This window comes from Cuculus canorus, chromosome 2, assembly GCF_017976375.1.
Source record: "Cuculus canorus isolate bCucCan1 chromosome 2, bCucCan1.pri, whole genome shotgun sequence".
Taxonomy (NCBI): domain Eukaryota; kingdom Metazoa; phylum Chordata; class Aves; order Cuculiformes; family Cuculidae; genus Cuculus; species Cuculus canorus.
This window is the reverse complement of record NC_071402.1, coordinates 79,154,927-79,177,681: the sequence shown is the minus strand read 5'-3', so window position 1 is coordinate 79,177,681 and position 22,755 is coordinate 79,154,927. Positions and strand designations below refer to the sequence as shown.

Here is a 22,755-nt window from a genome sequence, read left to right as displayed (position 1 = left end):
AATTGTGCCCTCACATGACAGTCATTTCTGTAACTTGCCTGTACAGTCAATCATTTGTGGTTTATTTTTTATGTGTTTGTGGCCCAGTGAACAGCCTGTCTGACCTTAACCACAAACATCTTCCCTATAACTTCCTTTCCTTCCCTTCCCCAGAAGCATGTTTGCCTATATTGACAACTAAAAGCATTGCAGATGCCTAATGGCATCTGCCTGACCTCCCTCTGCCCATGCAAGAGGACATAAGTCTTCCTTGGGGGCTGCCTTATTCCCGCAAGCATTCCAGATGTCTCGGATACCCTTGTGCATCTCTGATGGCATCCAATACCCTTGTTTTGACAAATAAATCAAGCCTTTGGTCTAACACTTTTCCTGAAACTTCAGCTCTAAGAAGGAATAAATGTAGGCCTGCAAACGTGCCAGGAATTCACAAACGTGTGGATTCCTTCACAGTGACAGGTCTCCCTGCAAAGTGTTACTCTACACTGCTATGATTTTCCCTGACTCTACATTTATATTAAGCAATAAGGGTATTACAGGAAGAACACCTTATTAAAAAAAAAAAAGCATGCTGAGATTACATAGCAGAATATTTCTTAAAAAAGACACAGAATATGCTTAAACACCACCAGTGTTGTTTATATCTTTTATCCACGCAGTGTGCATTAAGCGGCAAAATGAGCAAAGCTCTTAAATACATGAAGTACTGCAGCACTGTAGGCAAATTCTGTGGCAAAAATTAAGTAAAGTCCAGGAATGCTTCGAATGGTGTCTCTGTTCTCTAACATCAGCACAGTATTCTGTATGTACATTTCTTTTATTGTTTAATGCAGGTAACTTCAAATACACATATAGCAAGGACTTGTCCCTCTTGTAATGCCATAGTTCTTTCTTCTCTCTTTGTTCCCAGGCACTGCTGATGCTTTGTGCCCTACAGAACAGCACCCTGAACAGCCAAGCACATCTGCTGGCCTCAGATTAGAATGATATAAAAAGACATGATTTCCCATCTCCTGAACTCAATTTTTAAGTTAGGTTGATAATGATCTTGCCTTTCCTATTTTTCTCCAGTTTTCCCTAAAAGCAATATTAAAGAGTTAAGTTCTACAACGCTGAAGCCTTGATCCAGTCCTTCATCTAAATGAGCGCATTTGGAGTATTTGTCTGAAAACCTGGGTGTACTTTGACATCCAGCCGTGAAGAGAATGGACTCATATTTTCCAATCTTGGCAAGACAAGCACTCTTAAATCAAAACAACTTAGTCATTTTATGAAAGCTGAGACCCTTGTGAGTTTATATTTCTTGCTGTGTTTGGGTATTTGTGTGGGCTCTGGGCCAGAAGTAGGACAAGGGTTTGAAGAAGCAGAGAAGGGACTTTGCATTGCTGATTTAGATAGCATTTCTGCCTCCTCCAGCTAAGTCTGGGAATCACACTCCAAGAACTGCCACTTATTGACTATACAGTTTCTACTGAGTCTACGTTCACTGGTCTTACTCTGGCTTCTGGGCATCTAGAGCAGATTAAATTTTGATGTCAAACATCAGAGTTAGTTGTTTGAAGACTGCTGAATACCCAACTGAGCAGTCCAACGCAGACTCTCACATCCAAAATCACTACAACAACTGACCGGCATTTTCAAAAATTAGTACAGAGAAGCAGAGACACTTAAACTTCTTTGGCTGAGCAGAGGCTACAGGCAAGTTCTGCTTTGATTTTAAAGATACAGGACAGCTGTCCTAAAGAAATCAAGGGGTTTCTTCATTTCACAAAGTCTCCCTGATTAGAGGATTGAGAGAGTGCTAAAAAGGCAGTGTGTCTCCAGGTCCAGCTTCCTGACTTGCAGGAGTTAGAAGGAGCACAAAATTCTCTTCTTCCCTAGTCTCTCTTCCAAATACAGAGATGCAGGCCTGCAGCTGTAGGGCCCAAATACTCAGGCTACTAAGCCCCAAACAAAATTCAAAGTGCCTACTCCCTTGAGAGTCAATAGATGATGATGTTAGCTTCTGACAAGATTGAGTTTTTTTGTGCTCTGGATTTGAAGGATTTTAGAAAAGAGTGTCAAAAAATATTTAATTTGGAGGACCTTGAGCAACTCTGACTAATGGTGTCGTGAGCAAGAAGTGAGGGTGTGCTCTGTGTCAGGGATCAGCTGAGGCAAATATCAAAATATTAAAACAGCTGCTGTCAACCGTGTAGCTGAACAGTCTGACAGTAGCCAAAAACCAGATGCTTAGGGAGAAGCAGAAGAATAGAGCAAGTGTTATTTTCCCAGGACAGCCTGTCAGCCTCCAACAATTTGTGCCTTGGGCTTCCCAAGACAGAGATTGTCTGTTGTATTTAATAGCTGAACGCAGACTTCACCTCCACAAACTTGTCCAGTCTCTTTTCAACTGATGTGAGCATTTAGGATCTGCAACGCCCCGTGGCAAAAGTCCAAGGCTTTAACACTTGACAAACAAAGAATTACTCTAATTTGCTATGGACCCATTACTGTCTGGCTTCACTTGATTCCCCCTAACTTTTTTGTTGTAAACTAGCACTCCTGGTAAACATTCAGTGCCTTCATTCCTTAAGCCATCTATGATTCAGTGACCTTTGTCATACTTGTCATATCCCACCTTGCTTCTCTCTTTTCCAGACAAAGCATCATAGCCCACACTGCAATACCAAACACAGAAGCTGTCCTCACATCACCTCAACCTGACAGGGGCCCCCATGTATTTGTTGATCCTATTGAGGATTTCTTGTAGAAAATCTATATTGCTTCTTCCCTACTGGCATGTTTATCTACGTGCCCACTAGATGTAATCTTTATGAAAGCTTTCAATTTGCCCTCTGTCTTCACAGGACCACATTTGAGTTCTGAGGGAGAAGATGTTGTTTAAGCAAGAGATCACACATTACCATTTTGCAGTTCAGCTTTCGGCTTTTAATTCCTTTGCTCTCTTTATTGTGTATTTTAAAGCAATTTTCCCTTGCCTGTTCTTATTTTTTTGAGAGGGGAAGAGGAGGCTGCTTTATAATGCTCTCAAATTTAACCTGTCAGATGTTTATGACCAGCTAAATTCAAGCTGCAATGCCCTCTTGTGTCTTCATCAATTCCCCTTCAAAAAAGTAAACCAGCATTCAGAAATCAGAAACACCTCCAATCTGAAGATAAGCCAGTCTCACAATGTTTTTAAATGAGCTGCTCCACAGACAATAAGTACCAAGGAACTGAAAGACTGTTACTTAAAAAAAAACCCAAAAGAACATGGAAACCCCACCACCCCTTATCTCTTTATAAAAATAAGCTGGAGAATATAGAGCCTCTTAACATGCACCTGTGTTGCATCTTCAACAACCTCTCCTCAGGCTATCAGGACACAGTCATCTCTTCATACAGTACTGTTGCTGCTTCTGAGCAGCCCTTGCATAATGTAAACTCTTTGGAGAAAATCAAGCCCACCTGGATGCTGGGAAAGGCCGTGCTGCAAAACGTGCATTTTTAAAAGGGGCCTCTGAGCCATTTCTCCCCACTCCATCCTTAGTTTAGGACAGAGCTCCAACAGGCCCTGCAGTATGGACCCCTCATCCCCAGCCACACGGAGCAGACCTTCTAATCATTTGCAACTCCAATGTCTAACAAACGACATTTAAATTAAAGTGACCAAAGCTGCCCAAACGCCTGACGTGAGGCTCTGGGCACTCTAAAGCTTCCCCTCCTCTCAGACCCAGCTCCACCAGGAAGGACAGGATTACTCCTCCCTTTTCACTGATGAGATGTTGACAGGGGGCTCCTTATTTTAAGACTTCAGATATCCCTGCACACACAACCATGCAGAAGCTGTAGTGCCACAGCAGCAAGAGCATACTATTTTAAAACCCTTCCCAGGTTTTCCATTGCATCCCAGGCCGATTCAGGCAGCTCTGTTTCCAGGACATTCTTCTCCCTACTGACAGACGAAGTGCCTTCTCGCTCCATCGTTTCCCCAGGAGCTGTGCAGCTGTCATACACCAGGTGTATACCTCCTTGCTAGCTTGAGCTTTCCCTTCCTTCTTGGCTCTGGAAAATGCAGCAGGTACGGGAATACAACACCAGAGAGAAAAAATGCCAGCCCAGTGCTGCCCCAGCAGTGCCACTGAGTCATGACCTGCCATATCATGAAAACTTACCAGCACTTCAGGCTTACACTGGCAGTCAATGAGAACCATTGTGGCTCATGATAGACGTATACCCGATATTGTACTACACTACTTTAACAAAGATGATTTTAATGATTTGATTATGTGGACCTACCCAGCTGATTCATCTTGTAGTTCTACATATCATTGTAAGAAGCAGCATTAGAAACTATCATATTTACTGATATCCATACATGGACTTACCACCACCACTGAAAAATGTGAGCATGATTTGGCCACTGAGTGGTCACTGACTTGCAGAAATCACCTCACCTGGACTGCCTGCTGAGTAAATGGTCTTACTCCTCCCACTCATTATCTCTATTATCCATGACTGTATAGGCAGAATACCTCAGATTCTGGCAGGAGATTGGATAACTCTCTGATGGCAGAAGAGAAAAGGACAGGACAGTACAGAGAAAAGGTCTTGGCCCTACTACCTTCATCAAAGCAGGTGTTGAAGCTGAGTTTGCCTCTATAATTGACACCTAATAAAACAGAAGGGATGAATCACTACAAAAGTACTGACACTACTGCAAACTCCCAGCAGCCAGTGGCACATGAGCTGTGGTGTCTGACAACTGTTACGTATCACATACATGATGTGTTAGGCAATTCTATTTCCATGCTGAAATACAGACAGCCAGTCTGCAGTGTCATGCCACAAAAGACACATCAACAACTGTAATATCACATGAAATACATGACCATAGAGTAAGCAATACAGTGTAATTCAAGTCCAGAACAGACAACTAGAGCAAAATCTGGGTGTTAGAAAAACAGGATTTGTTAGTAACAAATATATAGAAATATTTTTTCAGTTGTCCTGAAAAAAGCTTAGGATATTTCCTTTTTATGACAAGTGATAAAGATGTGAAAACACTTGATAATGCAAATTATAAATACTACTTTATCTACACTTATTTTTCATAGCTAGAAATTCAGTTTTCCTAAAGTTCTGTCTGTCTGCTGAGGCAACCCTGTGAATGGAGTATATTCAAGAAGTAACAAAAACTTCTAAAGAATGGCCATTTACTTGATTTAAAAAAAAACATTTTAGGAGCCATCAAAGGCAGACAATGCAATGTGAAACCGTTAAACGTATCCATTCATTTTGGCACAAGGCCTTCTTTGCATTATCTTTCATCTTTTTAAGATGACTTTTTCCATCTCTACAATTTATGTGAGCTTGAGGCTACAGCATGCAATGTTTCTTTAAAAAAAACAAGGGGAAACTTATCTATTCTGCCCCAAAGAACACAGTATCTTTAGTGCTAGAAGGAATGGGTAAGATTTCTGTTCTGTATTAAAAGTATCGAGGTCATTTATAAAAGCTCAAGGTTCTTTATTTTTGAAAAACATCCCTCCTTCTGGTCCTTCTGATTCTCTCTCTGGTGCCTGTTTAGTAAGTACTATATTTACAATGGCTTAATTTGACATATCTATGGCCAACTGGACTGTTGCACTCATAATATTTTTTTAAAATTTGTATTAGCAGAGCCTACTTGGAAAAGATTTCCATTAACTAGTTTAGTTCTCAGACATGCCTCTATGATCATCCAGAGGATGAGGGGAAAAAACAACCTGACGTTTCTATGCAGTTTTCACAGAAGACAAAAATAGAGAAAAAAAACCTGCTTTCAAGCATACAGCTGTACAGCAGGAGTGCATGAAAATAAACATCCCTCAGCTCTTTTATGGAGAAAACTGATTTAATCTGTTTAATTGCATGCAGTAATGTTGTTCAGTTAAATGCATTTTTGTTAATCTAAGTTCGAAGTCTACGTCTGCAGCCTGGCAATAACTTGAACTTATTATCATTATGCCCTTTAACGGTGATCAAAAGGGCACGTATTTGGCTCCACACTGATGCCAGCACCCTAGCAAAACCAAAGAGCTAGTGTTGCTGAAATACAACGCAAAAGGAAGAATAGATGTTACAAATTTGCCTTGCCTTGTTCTCGTCAGTAGACTACCTGTTGCAAAAGTGTAAAGCAAGGAACGAGACGCTGAAGCTGACAACGTCTCAAGCCTCTGTACACATTTTCTGGTAAAGTCAGAAGTTGTGGCTGTAAAGGTTTCCTGGCTTCACAAAATATTAGAAAGGGTAGATACTAGATCCATTAAATGCAAAATTACTATTTCATTTCTGAAAGGCCGTTTCAAATTTGAAACATCCTCACTGAAACAATTTGTCAGCTTTTCTTATAGCCTTTGCTGAGGCTGTAGTTATATGATATTCAGTCCATTTTTTTCATGCTTCTGCTCCTGCACCAAACTTAATTCTTCAGTACTTAAACTTTCTGGACAACTTTCCCTGCTCAACAAGTCATACAAACCCACCTCTCTCAAACCCAGCCCCAGTTTCTTTGCTAATAAGAACACAGTTTCTTCTCATCCCAACTCCAGTCCCCTTTCCCCAGGAAACTTTCTTCACTCTTCTTGTCCCAGTTCTCAAAACCCTGTCTTTCAACCCTGCCCTGACTTTCCAGGAAGCTTCATATGATTCAGGCCATTTCCTCCTTCACAATGCCAGAATGATAAATGCCTCTTAGCTTTGCCCAATCTCAGCCTTGCCAGACTACAAGCTCCAAAATATCTGAGCGTGCTCCTTTTGGAGGTATTCAAAGACATGTAACGTAGCTAAATGTGGGAGATCAGTAAGGCACACCCTTGTCCCAAATCTGACCTCCTGGCAGAGGCTCACATTTTCACTGTGAAGGCCTTAGTGGGGATGAACAGCAATGAACTGTTTTCAAAGAGAAGGTCATCAGGAGTTTAACATGAACAAAATGACATTTCCTCCTATCTTTATTTGCAGAACCAGATGAACCATTTCAACTAACATATTCAAAGCTCAGTGTGGGAAGTTTCAGCACAAATAGCTAAATTGACAAAATTATAAAAAATCAAGGGCAGGTTACTTTCCCGGGGAGCGCTGGGGGAAGAGGAGCTGTGCACCAAATCTGTCAGAGAACTTTTCCCCTTTAAATTAACACTGGCAGCTGTGGGCAGCCAGTCTGCAGTCCAAATGGTCACTGTATTTCTTTCTAATGAGAGTTTGGACCTGCTTCAAGCCTAGTGCTAAAATTAGCATTTTTACGAGCTTTTTAGTATTCCTGTTCAAAGGCTAGAAATTTTCAGAAACCATGCAAGACACTACTGAAGGTTACAGTCTGGACCACAGTTCTGAGTCCAAGACATCCAACAGAAGCTGTTTTGCATTTTGTAGGAAGCCAGATGAACATAGCTCAAAAAGGTAAAAAGGTTGAGCTTCACATCAATCTCACACTACGAACGGGTAAAACACAGTTCCACTTCTTACGAAAGCCAAAGCAATGAGAAGGAGGAATACCTAGATGCAGAGTGTTGGCTATAATCACAATGCATTGTAATTTAGATGCACCTTTTCTAAGAGACCTCTTTCTACAGGACACAAGTTATTCCAAAGACATAAACAACATGCCAGCCCAACTGATGTGATTCATTGCTGCTTTCTATGATGAGATCACCACATGCAATTGCAGAGCAGAAGCCTCAGTGACTGAGCCTGAATTTATAGTTCAAGAATCAACAATGTTTTCACTCAGGAAATTTATAGTCTTTGCCAACCCCAAACTGGAATGAAGACACATCACTCACATCTTGCAACCTTTCCAGCAAACTCAGCTCCACATGCATTATTTCAGTTTCTCTTCTAGTCATGTCATTTTGCAAGTAGACATAGGAAAAAGGTCACAAGTCAAAACAGGCAAGCTGTACCAATAAGTTAAATTCAAATTTTCTTGAAATAAGTAGCAGCCTCAGAATGCCAACTCAGATCATTTAAGATTATATACTTCAAAATATTTGGCTTAGAAAAATTACCTTTATTCATTTTCCACTAGTGCCCCCTAAGAGGGTTATTTAGTGCATTTAGAAAGCTGCACTGGTACGTGCTCTACCCTTTCAGTCATTCCATTTTACTTTTCACATCAAATATGTTAACTTGCCTTTAAACCAATGCAGAGGCCCTCCAGAACTCTTTTTTCATGAGCTTTTTATATAGCATTGGGTTTTTTTGCTTACACTTCCAGCTACTGATCACATTTCAGTGTCAAGAAGAACCACATGAGGAAAATAAAATTTTAAAGAGACAGATAGGTAAGGTTATAATCTATAACAAATATTTTTTTTCCTTTCTTAATATACTCATCCACCTACCTGATGTGCTAATGTGCTCATTCACCTACCTACTGTATTTAACCTTTTCTTTTTCCCCAGAAGTTAATCAATCAGCGCAAATGACGATGCATGCTCATCAGTTACCAATATATTGCTTTATTTCTTGGTAGCAAATTAAGGCTTTATAGTGAGATCCGTACAGTACAAGCCAATTTAAACATTAGAAACCTTAAAAACCATGTAGCACTATTCACTCAATTTAGCATAGCCAGAAAAGTAGCATTTTTTTTTTCAATAAACAGTTAAATGTTACTAATGAGGCCTTATATTTCATGAGTGCAAATGGCTCAAAATCCCACCATCCTCAGGAATGGGCTTAACATATAACTACCCTTGGGGCCATTTAGAGCTAAAAGATAAACAGAGAGTATAGCTGGCTCAGATAAAATATACTGCACTACTTGCTGGAGAATAATCTCTAATTTTAAAAATACAGAAAGGAAAACCAAAATGATCTTGACTGTCCAAAGGATGGTATCACCCTCTATTAGTCACTGACCAGTAATAGTAGCAATGAAAAATTCATTTTCCATGTCCCTCTTTGCTTTAAAACAATCTGATTTATAATTCAGAGCTGATGACATCGTGTATATTAAGTAACTCAAAACCAGAGGAACATACACAAGTTACAGGACTTTTTTGCAGAAGCAGGACAACTTCTCTCTGCAGAGACATGTCCAAACCATTGCTTTTTTTGTAATTTGAGAGAGCATTGCTACAAGTATTTCCTCAGCAGTTATGTATTTTTCTCGAGCATATGGATTTTCACTTCATATCAATGGTTTTATTAGTGTTGTCTGGAGATGATGGAACTACTGCTTATGAAAACCAGACACGGTGTTTCCCTTATGTTCTCCACCAAGACACTGAGAGCATTTAAGCCGAATGTATGAATTCACCTGTCAGTCAGGCGCAGGGGGCCTGCTTGAAAATATCATCACCCCTAAAGTGTCTGGCTTTCAGATCTGAGCACTGCATGTGAAAATGCAGAAAAGCAGCTGCCAGAAAATTGTGAAGAAAGTAACCATGAAATGACCACACGCTCTCGGGAAGGAGGCAATGGGATGGGGAAACCTTCAAACCACTCTTGCATGAGCAAGAGTGACCATGAGCACACAAGGGGCTCCCAGTGACACAGGGCCACACTGGCATTTTACTCCCTTGTTGAACTGTAGCTGTTTCTCCAGCCTAAGGGAACACACATAGACAAGGTTTCACAAAATCTAAATCTAATGTGAATAACACTCTAAGCCCCTCTGTCCCCAGGGGTGCTATCTAACATCAGGCTAACATCTTTGAAGTCTTGAGATCAGCCACCTATCCTTTGAACTGGAAGGCCACAGAAAACGGTCAGGTTCCTATGCGTATTAAGGCACATACTGAATTTACCTCAATGCGCGTTCCTGGTTTGCTCAGGGAGTGTCAACAGCAGCAGTGCCATGGCTGCTGAACAGATACAGTGAAGGAACAAAGACAGACTTTCTGGTGACAGCAGTGCAACATCGCAATTGGGACTGCTGCATGCAAGCCACTCTGCAATGCCTCAGAGAGTCCTTGGTGTATTACGGTGTCACCTCAGCTTGTTGCAGAATTACAGCAGCTTCTCAGGCTGATTTGTTGGCTTTTCCCTTTATCAGGCCACCAGTATCTCATCTGTTTTCCTTCACTTGGGTGAATATGCCAGTGTTTATCACATGCAAACTTCCCTATCTGCTACCGGAGGGTGGTACACATGCAGGAGAGGGCATATTTAGAAATGAAGGCAAGTAGTGATGATGCATGAGTGACCTGGAGGTGGGCTTTCCAAGAGAAACCACGGATAGGCACAATGTCCAGATTCACTCAGCAGAGTGCTTGGCAATGGCCAGCAGGTTTTGCTCCATCTCCATCAAGTATCTTTAAGAACATTACCCAGTATTTCCTGAGGGGCTACAATGGATGACTACCAAAGAGAAACTACCTGGAGACAAGCTTTATCAGCCATATCGGAAGAAGTTGGGGAACACAGACACATATTGCATAGTCAGCTTCATGAGCACAGCTGGAAATCAGATGTCTTTGACGCAGCATAGTAGTATTTCCAAAGGAGGGATTACGTGCTATTTCCTTTGGAGGTAGCTACTGTAGCCTGGGAAAAGACCATGGCTGTTATGGAAATGGCACCCCACTGGGGATGCTGAGCACTCATTGCTTTTGCATTAAGGCAGCCTCTCCACGGAGACCCACCACACCTTAAAAAGTGATCATAGAAAAAGCAAACAAAATAGTCCTCTAGACCCTCCCCCCCTTCACCCACAACATACAAGAAAAGCTGACTCCCGTGAGCTAAGGAAAAGACAGCATTACTGAGTGTGGGAGTGTGTGTTTATACATCCGTGTTTTTAATACTGCATTGTAATGACAGGAGTAGGGTGTCATTTCAGAAGAAGGCAGGGTTGGTGTGCTCTATAATACAGCGCTTGCAATGTCGTTTAACGAATCGCAGAGCATCCACAGAGACATCGCAGTCCTGCACATTCAACATCTGCAGGTCAAAACAGTTGGCAGCTACAATCTGCAGGCCCTGCCCGGTGATGCTCTCACATGATTTCAGGCTCAAGCGCTTCAGGTTGAAGCAATTGAGAGCTAGAAACTCCAGGCCGGTGTCTGAGACCAGAGGGCACTTGCCAATATCTAGCGATTTGAGTTTTGTGCAGTTTTTGGCGAGGTACTCCACACCATGGTCCGTGATGCCCTCGCAGCCCCGCGCGTTGAGGTAGCGCAGCTTGCTGCAGTATTTGGCTATGTAACGGATGCCCACATCTGTGATGCGGCCACAGTGAGCGATGCTAAGGTACCGGAGGCGCGATTCCAGCTTGGCAATCTCCCGCATGCCGAAGTCACTGACAAAGCGACAGTCGCTCACGCTCAATTCCTTAATGGACGTGCAGTAAATCATCAGGTAGCGGAGACCCTCGTCGGTGATGCGGACACAGCGGCGCAGATACAGGTGGGTCAGTTGAGTGCAGTGAGCGGCAATGATGTGCAGTCCTTCATCCTCCAGAACAAAGCAGTCTGTCATGTCCAAGTAACGAATGGAGATTTGTTTCCCATGTAAAGGAGACAGCTTGATGGAGGCTTCGCGAGTCAAACTGATGCATGTTACTTTGGAGCACCCTAAGTGGAAAAACACAGCAAATTTAAGCAGGCAATAAAAGCAAATCACACAGCAAGACCAAAAAGGTGGACGTGAAATTGCATGCTGGATATGATGAAGGCATCCTCATGCTGCAAGAGCAGAATTATCCTGACTGACTAGCCTGGATTTGGCATGTTGTACTGCTACACCAGAGGAAATAATAAACTCCATTGGAGTAAGTGAGGTTTCTTTGGGATTCTGAGCACCAGCAAGGAGACAGATCAATTTTGTCAATATCCCAAATGTAAAACGATACTCCTAGGTTTATCTAGGAACAGTCTATGATCTGTTACTGCAACATAAACCCAGAGGCAATTTGAGAAAATGGTACTACATGACAACCCAATGCAGCCTTTTGATCAGAGGCAGTCTCATTGCTGACTGGTTGAGTTTGTAAACCAACATCAGAGGCTCTTTCACCATCCAACCCCATTACAAAAAAGACAAACCCCACCCACCCTGCAAAAAACATTTGGAGAACAGATGTGAATCCAGCCCCAAGCCTGTAATGTGGGAAGGATGCAAAACTATGGCAAAAGCATGTGCTTGCTGGAGGGTGGAGATTTGGGTAACCTAAAAAGAATGGGGATAGCCAGCAGGAGCCAGCAGACTGGTGAGGGCATGGGAGGACATGGACAGACAAAGAAAAAGACTGTTTCAACTGAGAAAGTCTGGCCATGAGTGGAGGTAACTAGACTAGAGAAGAAACACCAGGCCTTGCAAGGGAAGATAAAGAGCTAGATTAAAGGGAAAAACATGGTCACAGACTTGCCCCTCCTTTTAACTTCCACTCTGTGCATGGGGTGAATGGAAGGCTTTTCTGGACAGCGCTATTTCTGCACTGCAGCCTAGAAGTTTCAGGCTCCTGAAGGGAAATTCTCATCTGTTCCAAGTTCAGTTGGTCACATTGCATTAGCACAGGTAGAAATAGCTGCAAGGAAGAAAGGAGGGTCTACCTGTTAGTGATCAAGGCCCAACAGTTATAGCCAAAAATGTCTGCTCAGAGAAATTCTGCAGCTTATGCCTCACAGATTTACAGATGAATTTTTAATTTAGGCTTCAAATTTGTTTGGAAAGATGCAAATTTTACTTTAGGCCTCAGACAATTAAATGGGCAGTCTGGGTATTTTACAATGAATTTAAAAATCTGGCTAATTGAGAATTAAGGGTCCATGAGGCTGAGAAGAACGTTCTGTCTGCTGAGGATCCAAGGAGGGGGAATGCTTTAATGACCACAACTAAAAAGTGAATGGGTCAGAAGTCTCACAGCAGAATTGGAGACACATACATCAGTGTGTGATCACTGTTTTGATAAGCTCAATATTGCTTTATCTAGTTCCTTTGGCTACACTGTAAAATATTTCATGGGATGGATATTCAAAATGGTTTAATGGAAAAAAAGAGTCCATGTTGATATAGAACTGCCCGAATTTTAGGCAAAATGACAGGTTCCTGGGTCTGCAACAATTTTTCCCAAGCTCTTGTAACAGAATTTTCCATAAAATAAGTATAACTGATTTTTAAAAGGGAGGAAAACCTTCCAAACAGATTGAAAAAAATGTTGGCTAGTGTGTTAGATAATAACTTGCAGTCAAGCTCAACCAACTTCTAGAGATATCTCACACCTGCTCACAAAGTGGACGCTGAGAGTGACAGAACTTACATTGTGGAAAACTCTGGAAGTTAATATGAACATCTGGTTTTGACATTAAAGATTTTGATACGTTATTGCTGCCAAGTAACCATCCAAGGGGGAGAGGGATTCAACTAGAGGTACAACTGTGAACTGTGTTTTAATTAACTAGCTACAAGCATAGCATTATCCCTCAGCACATGTACCCAATTTCTCTTGCTCAGTGTGAAACCAAACAAATGAACGACTTCAGTCCTGAGAATTGCTTGAGTGTGTAGGTGCAAGCCTTGTCCTCCTAACTATAGACAGAAGGAGTGGAAAACGGAATCCTGCTTCCAAAACATCCTCCAAAATTATCCACATCAGAATGAAAGAAGTGGACTCAAAACAGGACTCCAGAGATCAATTATCCTCAATTCATATGCAGGCACATGCAGGAAAAGTTGTCTGAGTCCAAACATCCTGATTTCTGAGCAAGTTCAAAATCATGATTTTTCCCTCACCTGCTCCAAAAAGAAAGGACAACTTTGAAAAATGTAAGATTAAAATTACTTTCCTGTCCCATCGATGAGGCAGAATTCAAGGAAGGCAGGCATTTTACTCACCCTCCACATACTTTTGACTAAACTCATGACCTCCTAGAGACAAATACTGTCTTCTAGGTATGAACGTAACAAGCTTGGGGAAACCATGAAAGAAGACAGACCCCCAAAAGAACCTATCTCAAGACCTGGCGTAATCTTACAGTTTCCCTTGCTTTTGAAAAAGTCACCTTCGATCCATAGCGTATCTATCAGTAGGATGTGTGGGCCAAAGCATTTTCAGCCACCTACATGGAAAGTCTCCAAGTGCACTCACGGTGCTGGCTTAACAGACTGGTGCGTCAAACCAGTTCAGCCTCAGCTCAGTAATTCTATTTGTCCTGTCTCTCCAGGCCCAGGATATTTGAGCCACTCAACCCTCTATATCACCCTAGAGGATGTGGCAAGAAAAGCATAAATATGCCAAGGATACAGCCAGCTTCTAAGATGATATGTAACTAAATGTAGTTGATAATATGTAATCTAAATCACAGAGGTGCATGCATTTACCTCCTGTTTTGGAGATACTTTAACCTGAATGTGTGGTTAGCAATCCAGAATTTAGGTCATTATGTACTGACAATAAGGAATTCATATGCAAGGTCATTGTGAACAGAGTCTATGGGATAGGACTCCCACAGTGTCCCACACAGACTTCTTATTACCTGGAAAATGCAGAGAGCAATCACAAAAAGTGAATTATTCTGATTTGTTGCCGTTTGGTTTTATGCCTTCGATGACATTCTGCCTTCCTAGGAATATTAGGTGAAAGAGTTGGAAAAATCAGTGAAATAAGTAAAAGGCAGAAAAAAAAGAAAGGAAATTAGTCTACGCCAGATGGGAAGCCTTGGAAAAATCAGTTTACCTGGGTACTAGTGACCCAATAGCATTGCTTCCTACCCCACTTCACTCTGCTTGTTACCATTAGTACTTTTGCAATAGCAAATCTGGTCTGGCTGTTTCATAACAATATTAGACTGATAACAAGTGAGATCACAAAATAAGAATTGAACATCAAGTTTGCTTCAGTGCTGTGCTTGGCTACATCATTTCCATTAAGTGCCAACCTATTTGCAGAGAGGAAATTCTGTGTGGCTGACCTTGGGGAAAAAACATCTTGTCTCCCCAGAGCAGGTCTAAAGAAAATTATCCAAAACATCTCTGCTGATCCCAACAACTGCAGTGATACCTTGTAACTGGGTGAAAAGAAAATGACAAAGCAACTAAGCAAATATATATACAATTAAAAAATAAAAAAAGTCCAAGCTAGTGAAGTCTGGTTAAAATAGCAATGGAAAAAAGGGGATCTGGAAGCTTAGCTAGGGATGACAATTGATATCTATACCTAGACAAAAGCATTGAATCTAAGCTCCTCCTCAAGTCACTTATCAGAATACAGATATATGCATTATATATATATTTTTATGTAATTATATATAAAACATATATAAAAATCATATATATAAAAACAAATTTTGGTTAAGTAACCAGCCTTAGCCATATGATGTAACACTGACTGCAATGTGGGCCCTTGTAAGGGTGCTTTGTGTGAACAATAAGTACTTTTGCTACCTGACTAACTAGGTCTTCACTGCTAGCTCGTCTCCTTCAGAGGAGGCCTGGCTGCTCAAGAGGTGCTGCTGGTATCTGGGGCATTAAGATTCTAGTGGTGCCTGTCTCACCAGTACAGCGTTAGGAGACTGGCACTCCTTCTTCAAAAGACAACACAGAAAGAGAAAGTGTGCAGTTGTGGTTACCAGAGGTAACCATATTGAAATATTTTCTGTTACCTGACACATCTAGGTGTTCCAGGTTTGGGCACAGTGACACAACATCAAAGACCGCCTCATTGGAGATATTGTAACAGCCAGACACTTCCAGCCTTCTCAGTTCTGGACAGCACTGGGCAATGGTGTAGAGTCCTCTGTCCGTGAGCCGCCTGCAGCCACTAACAATTACTGTCTCCAACATGAGACATACGTTGGGTGTATCCTGACAAAGCCTTCGGGTCAGCACTTTAAGAGCCCTGTCTACGTTGATTGTCTCGCCAGTCAGGCGAATAGTCCTCCAAAGTCGGGGGTCCCAGGCAAGGTTATACCAGCGGCGGCACACACGGGCACAGCGGCACAGCTGGTTGGTGGGCAGAAAGGAGAATATCTGGACCATGGAGTGGTCAGGTAGCCGGTCTATGTTGGCCTGCTCCTTCTGGTGCTTGGATGCCAACCGGATGAGAGGATGAGTAAGACGGGTTGGAGGTGGTGAGTGGACCATGGCAACAGTTTCCCCAGTGACTGAGGATGAAGACGTTGACGACCCTCTGCCATTTTGGAAGCCGGGGGAATTTGGTGGAAATATTAATGCTGGACTGGGTGTGCTGAGTGTCCGCATGCTCAGGTCAGAGTCTGGAAGACAAAACATACGATTTCATTAAGCAGTGGGTAGAGACAAAGCTCTTTGTGCAGGGCAGCACCCTGCTAGCCCATTTTTAATGGAGTATGATGGGCTTCATGGTTTGTTGGGGTTTACGCAGTCATTTTTACCAGTGAGAGTGAAGAAATACATATTACAAAATTTATCTTAGAATATACTCTGAAAACACTGTTCACCCTAGTGTTGGGGATCTGACAGAGTTGCAGTCCTAGCTGCATGGTCAAAGCCATGCTAGCAAAGGAAGGTTTGTGGGTCCGAGCCCTGTAACAAAGAGGAGACAGCAGTGGAAGCCCAGGGATTTTAGTTCTTCATACTCCCAACTAAACACTGCAAGAAATTAGTACATTTAAGTGACACACTTTTTTGACAGGGAGTAACTGCCCATAAACTTTGGTACTTCCTAGGCAGCTGTGAGCTTTTAGGGGAGGAATACTGTGGTCTTTCACTTCTCAGCTCCTTTAGCTGTTCAGTGAGAGCCCAAAGAGGAGTGCAAAAGGCAAGTGCTACTTCCTTCATCAGAGACGGGCAAACGAGAAAAGCAAAACCCTGTATGCTTATTTGCATTTTGTCATTAAAAAAGTTCATTTTTCAGTCATGCAAATTGGACTCAGCAGATCAGCCAAGAGCACAGCGACTAGCTTTTGAAGGGTGGTTGGCTGTGCTTCTTCATGTGCATGCACAAAGCACTCCTTTCCAACTGACTGAAGTGAACTTCAGTTGGATTTGAAAACACAAGCCTAGAAAAGTAAGTAGTGAAGAAACAGCATGCCTGGAAACTTGTTACAGAGCTGCTGCACAACATTTACATGCTTTTTGTTAGGGCTAATTGTTATACTAGAAACAGTTGTCACTGCCGTCCCCCTGTTCCTCCCTCCCAAACCCTACAAGTCTTTTCCTCCCATGCTGACATCGCTGCCTACAAGTCATTTCCACCCCTGCTCCTAGCTTTTCAAGCAAAGCACGCAGAAGAGTGGAAAACAACTAGGATATAATTTTGATAGTCAAGAAAATTCTATGGGCAATACATTTAGAGATCCTGAGATATATCAGCAGTATATATGCAACCACTGTATGAGATGAATGCTGCTGCTGAGTAGACTCCTTCCATCTCCAACCTCTCAGTATAGAATTCAACAGAAATTCTTCATGAAGGAAAGCACCATCCAAAGATGAATACAGGAACGATAGTTAAGTGCCCAGTAGAATAAAAAAATATCACAAATGGAGTGAGAACAATGGTTTCAGGACACCAAGCTTTCCTCCACATCTCATCTGCTATAACTTCAGTTTTCAGACATTTCATGGAAGCATGCAAAGCCATCTACTTGAGAAACACTGACTCTACAGCTCTGTGACTGTGACAGCATGGATATGGACTAATCAGGGTAAAGCCAAAACTGCATTCAACAAACCTTCTGAAACCTGAGTTTAGGCAGAGTTTTAAAATAAAGTACATTTTCTATGAATTTGATCAGTGAAATACACATCAAATTCCCCAACAAGCTTTTACTTAGCCCAGTGCAAACATGCTCTGATCTCACTAGTTACAACAATAGCAAACCAGAGGCCTGCATTTTCACAGCATTATTTGCAAGGGAGAGAGACACAACTGTTTAGCTAAAGCACCCAAAAGTCCAAGACACAAAGTCCAGCACCTTGCCTATGATCATCAGGTTCACCTAGAGAGAGGTCAAAATCACCACCTCACACTGTGAAGAAAAAACCTACATTATCCATTTCCTTGCCCCTTCATTTTCTGTATCTTGTTTTACTTAAACAGAAACAGTATTTAAACAAATGACAGGAAAAACTTTTTCTTCAGGTCTTCTGAGTCAATGCTATAGCTAGGTGGACCTAACCCAGTGATTTGTGTATTTTGAGCAAGAACCATATCTTAACTTCGAGTGAGTTCTGCAGACACTCTGCTCTCCTTTGAGACCTCCTCATGCCCCTTCGTCAGCTATTGCAATTAATTCCATTGAGGAGTGTCTGGCATACTCTGGTATTTCAAAAATGAGATTTACAGCTGGAAAAAAACCAACACCCAAACCACCAGCAGCAGCCAGGCTCCTGCAGACAAGCACTGACTCCAAAGACCACTTAAGCAACAGTCCCCCAGATTAATTTTTGCAAGGACTAACCATATGTTTGACCTCTCCAACATTACCACCAAAACCAATGACAGTGCCTGAAGTTACACATGTGCATAAGAAATGTCAGGCTTGGAGCCTTTGCTTTTTGCTCTTTTCTTGAAATAATAAGAGAATGCTTCTAATACAAAAGAATATACATTTTCTTTGAACTGCTGGATGTATCTTCTACTACTACATATATTTCATATTGTGAGTTCCTCTCCTTTTTCATTTGCTTTGGGCTTTTTGCTTGTTGTTTGTTAGGGTTTTTTTTACATATATTAGCACAAAAAGGGAAAATAAAATGATACAAATAAAACTTAAAGAACCAACACTTTTGTCTACACAGCAAAACAGACGGAACTAAAACCAAAAGCGAAAAGTTTAATTTTTAACATCTGCTATAAACGATTTTTAATACAGTGGGAATGATTACCTCCTGTAAGACAGTCTACCAGCATATTTTGAAAACATATAATTTCAAGCAGTTATTGTTGAAAACACCTAAACATCTCTGCAAGGTTACATTCTTCCCTACTCTCTATTCCTAATTAAGTATAAAAAAGCATTTAATACTCCATGATTCCATCCCTTCCTCTAGTGATCAAAGCAACAAGCTAACATGGCTCATCTCCGCTCCTTTTGGATCAAACGTGGCATTCCTTCCCCACTCCTGGGCACTCTGTGAATGATCAATACCTTAGACATGCGTGTGTAATGTCTTACCAAAATACGTTTTTTAACTTAGACCTTGAGCTAAAAAAGGCTTGACCTTCTATTTTATGGGTATGCTCTGTGCTTTCTTCGTGCTTCCTTAATTCTCTGATTAGTATAGTAGTTCCAGATGTGTGTCCTGTATTTCCTTTACTTTCAATCCTGAAGGTACGTGATTTGAAACTCCCTCCACCTTTAGGGCATGGAGTTCCAAACACATACATACATATATATACACACGCACTCTGTCTCCCTACTCCAAAGTATTTTGGAAAAAGACTGTTGTGTTGTCATTACGCTTAAACAAGAGAGTCGAGAGAGCATTACTGGTCTGCTGAGCTTGTAATGCAATATGCTCTCATACAGGAATTTTTCTGGTAGCTCAGCTGAACTTTGTACAGAGGTATTCCTGGTTACTGTTCATTGTACACTCCTAAGAGGAAAAGAAAAAAATAGCAGGTGAGTCCAGAAGCTTTTTTGCCAGTAAAAACTTGGTAATCATTTTGCTAGTATTTGAAGCTTTAGCAAAACACTTAGTTTACTGCGTTTACACCTTTTCCAGGCTTTTCAAGTGTTGTTGGGAGTGGCTTCCCATAGCAATATCTGAACCTCTAAAGGTTTCTTTTAAATTTTGTTCTTCACCATTTCCTGAGTGCTAGTTAACGGTCTGAGTCAGTCTGAGACAGGGTAACTTAATCAGGGTGTGACATTCATAAATGCAACCCTGCAAGTGTAAATGAAGTTACTGACTGAAGTTCTCGATACATTTCTTCCCACACACATGCCCTATACCAGCATTTCTTTTCCTGAAAAAACCCCCGAATTGTTTACTAGCCTGAATTGCAGCTTTACACTTTTGTGATTTTAGAAATTAAAAAACAAATTATAAAGAAGCCCTGTGTTTCTCTCTCTACCACCTCTTTTGCCTCTTTCCCTCCCTGATTACCAATGTTCTGTGAAAGATACTTTTATTAAAGCTTTGCTCAGGCTCTGAAAATTGTTGATGTAAGAAAAAATGTTTCTTAACAGTCTTTACAGAAATCTCAAAAGATGCATGCCAGGAACAGAACTATAAAAGCTGACACAGAGGGAGAGAATGCACTGGAGGGAGTTTTCTTATTCCATTAGGAATCTGGTTTATTTCAAAGGATTTCCCTTCCCTCTTCTTCGCCCCAGTTTGTTTCATAATTAATACATACATATGGGATAAGGAGCCTTTAAACATATATGATTTAAACCAAGATATAGTCTCTGTTCCTTCTGGCACTGACAGCAATATGCCTTCTCCAATTTCAGAACCAGAGAGAGAAAACAATGTTGTATTTTCATCAGTCCAGCAATGCATGCTACCACAGTACACTTGTCCTAATCCCAGCATGGACTTCTAAAGATTGAACCATTTTCCATCCTTAAAGAGTGACTCCATTCAACTGTGCTCCCCACTAAGGTACTGCAGGTGTGCCTTTCTCAAAGTGAATCCTATACCAAGCTCCTCACATTAAAAAAAGGATCCCTCAGGTTGGTCTGCTGTCACCACTGAGGATTTTACTAACACTAAGACGAGAATAAAAAAAAGATAAGTTTGGGCTCTGAAAAGCCAGTGTAGCTCAGAAAAATAAAACACAATTGGCATTTTTGTAAAAAAATTGATGCAAAACAAAGTGTGGAAGACGCATTTATGTGCAGTACAGAAAGAGTGTTGCATAGGTATTACATATTTTACTAGGTGCAACGTGGGCATAGACTTCACATTTTCACCATGATACTGTCAACTTTGCACATGCCAAGGAGCTACTACTTTTATAGAGACTGGGGAAAGTGGGATCTTAATGGCTGTACCAGCTACAGTCCACTGTGCAAAGGGGAACAGAAGCCGCTGACAGGCTTCTACAGGGACAACATTGCGAGCTAATTCAGGGAGAGACTTGTGAATCTGACAGACAGATGTCAAATACAACTGCGAGCCCTTAGAGGAAATTAGAAAAAGGAGTTATCTAGGAGAGCAAGCTACAACAGTGCCATCTGCTTTCTAAGGCATTGGGCACAAGTGAAGTCCCCAAAAAAGTGATACTGACAGAAGAGTGTCTTCCACATCACAAACAATCTCAAGTGCTTCTCTCAGGCTAAGCTACCCTATTGACCTTGGTTGCTTCCAGCTCCAGGAGGCAAGGAGGAACAGGAGAACCCATGAGTGCAAAGGGGCATCTGGAACAAAACTCCCTGTGCAAACTTACACAGGGGTGCAGTGGTCAAGAATGTCAGAGGGAAAGGGCTGCTTCGCAGAAATACCTACGTGATTTTGCAATCTTTTACATTTAAGAATGTACAGAATGAGAAACAGTGTTGGATGAGCTCTCTCCTCTCTCTCCAAGTACATCAAGTACACTTAAAACATCTTTAATGTACACCCGTCCTGTTCTTAATTTCCAGGGACAGCTATTACTGAGCTCACTGATGTGCCTATTCCAGTGTTGTCACCGTATCACATTGAAAAGTTTTTCCTCTTCCCCAATTCATACATGAAGCTGTTTCTTGTTCTTCTCCTAGTGATTGTGAAGAACGAGAAGTCTCCACTCTTGCTGCAAAGCTTTCTCAAATGCATTTGCTCAAGCTTCAGCCCTTTCTTCCTAGTCACATTACTAATATTCACAGTTTCTTCAAGTTTCTCCTTCATGTTTTCTCCAAAAAAACTGTGTATTTCTCTTAAAGCACAATGCTCCAAACTGAGCACTGCACACCACTGCCCCTCACCAGCTAAAATGGAGTTGTTCCCACCTATATTTAATGGAAACCATATTATCAACCTTCCAGATAGATGTCAGAAGGATGATGCATTCAGCATGTGATTCGATGTATTGCCCAGATTGCCATGTACCATACAGCTGCCTGGCTGTTTATTTTCTTCATCTATGTTCATATAAGCTATTCACCTTCCCCACACCTGTCTCTAGGGAAGTGGTATGTTTTCTCTGTCCTTAATCTTCTGTCTTTTTTTAAAGAGCATTTTAAGTACTGAGCAACCTTCTCAAATTGTGTTCATTATCGGTTTTAAAAACATACTGCAGGTTCACTGTCATAAATTTTAGCCCACTCCTCTGCATATTGGTAGTTTTCTGCCTCAGTTCAATTTGAACAGACGGCTTCTGCAGTGGGATGGAAAAATTTAGCAACCTAGTAACAAATACTGTAGGGTACAGCAGGGCAGATCCCTAAAGGGACCTCTTGACACATCATCGCAGTTGACAAATACTCAATGATAACTATGCAACATACCAGGAGCTCTGACACAAAATAACTCCCAAGACTGTGCCTGCCACCCTTTCTATTTCACAAACTAAGAAAATCAACTGCAATCACCTTCAGAATCATTCCCTTCTGAATTGACACACAGCTGCATATGATGCTGCCAACATTCAAAGCAATTCCACAGCTAATTTTCTGAAAGGATGTTGAGTATCTCTGTTTTTGCTTTCACATCTTCTACCAACAAAAAATGTGTTCCTTTGAGTACTGACTTGATCTTTGGCAGGAGGCAGAAACCATAGGGAGTCAGGTATGGCAAACGGTGGGTGCTAAAGCACAGTGATGTTATTATTAGCTAAAAACTACTTTGCAGACAAAGTGTTGTGGGCTGGTCTATTATTTTGATGTAAACTTACCGTTAATTCTTGCACAATGAAATTTTCTGACCAAGGGTAAG

The 22,755-nt window shown here is 41.5% G+C and overlaps 1 protein-coding gene across 2 annotated transcripts in view; it reads right to left on the bottom strand.

Annotated features, from left to right (window-relative positions):
• Nucleotides 1-8,482: 8,482 nt before the first annotated feature.
• The window catches only part of FBXL7 (F-box and leucine rich repeat protein 7), a 177,283-nt gene continuing 163,010 nt past the window's right edge, over nucleotides 8,483-22,755 (bottom strand). For both annotated transcript variants that reach the window (XM_054060465.1, XM_054060466.1), the window contains 2 exons: nucleotides 15,570-16,181; nucleotides 8,483-11,543 (listed from right to left, as the gene is read on the bottom strand). In XM_054060465.1, the coding sequence (XP_053916440.1) occupies nucleotides 10,807-11,543; nucleotides 15,570-16,181 (1,349 nt within the window). In that variant the 3' untranslated portion in view covers nucleotides 8,483-10,806. The remainder of the gene's footprint in view (nucleotides 11,544-15,569; nucleotides 16,182-22,755) is intronic.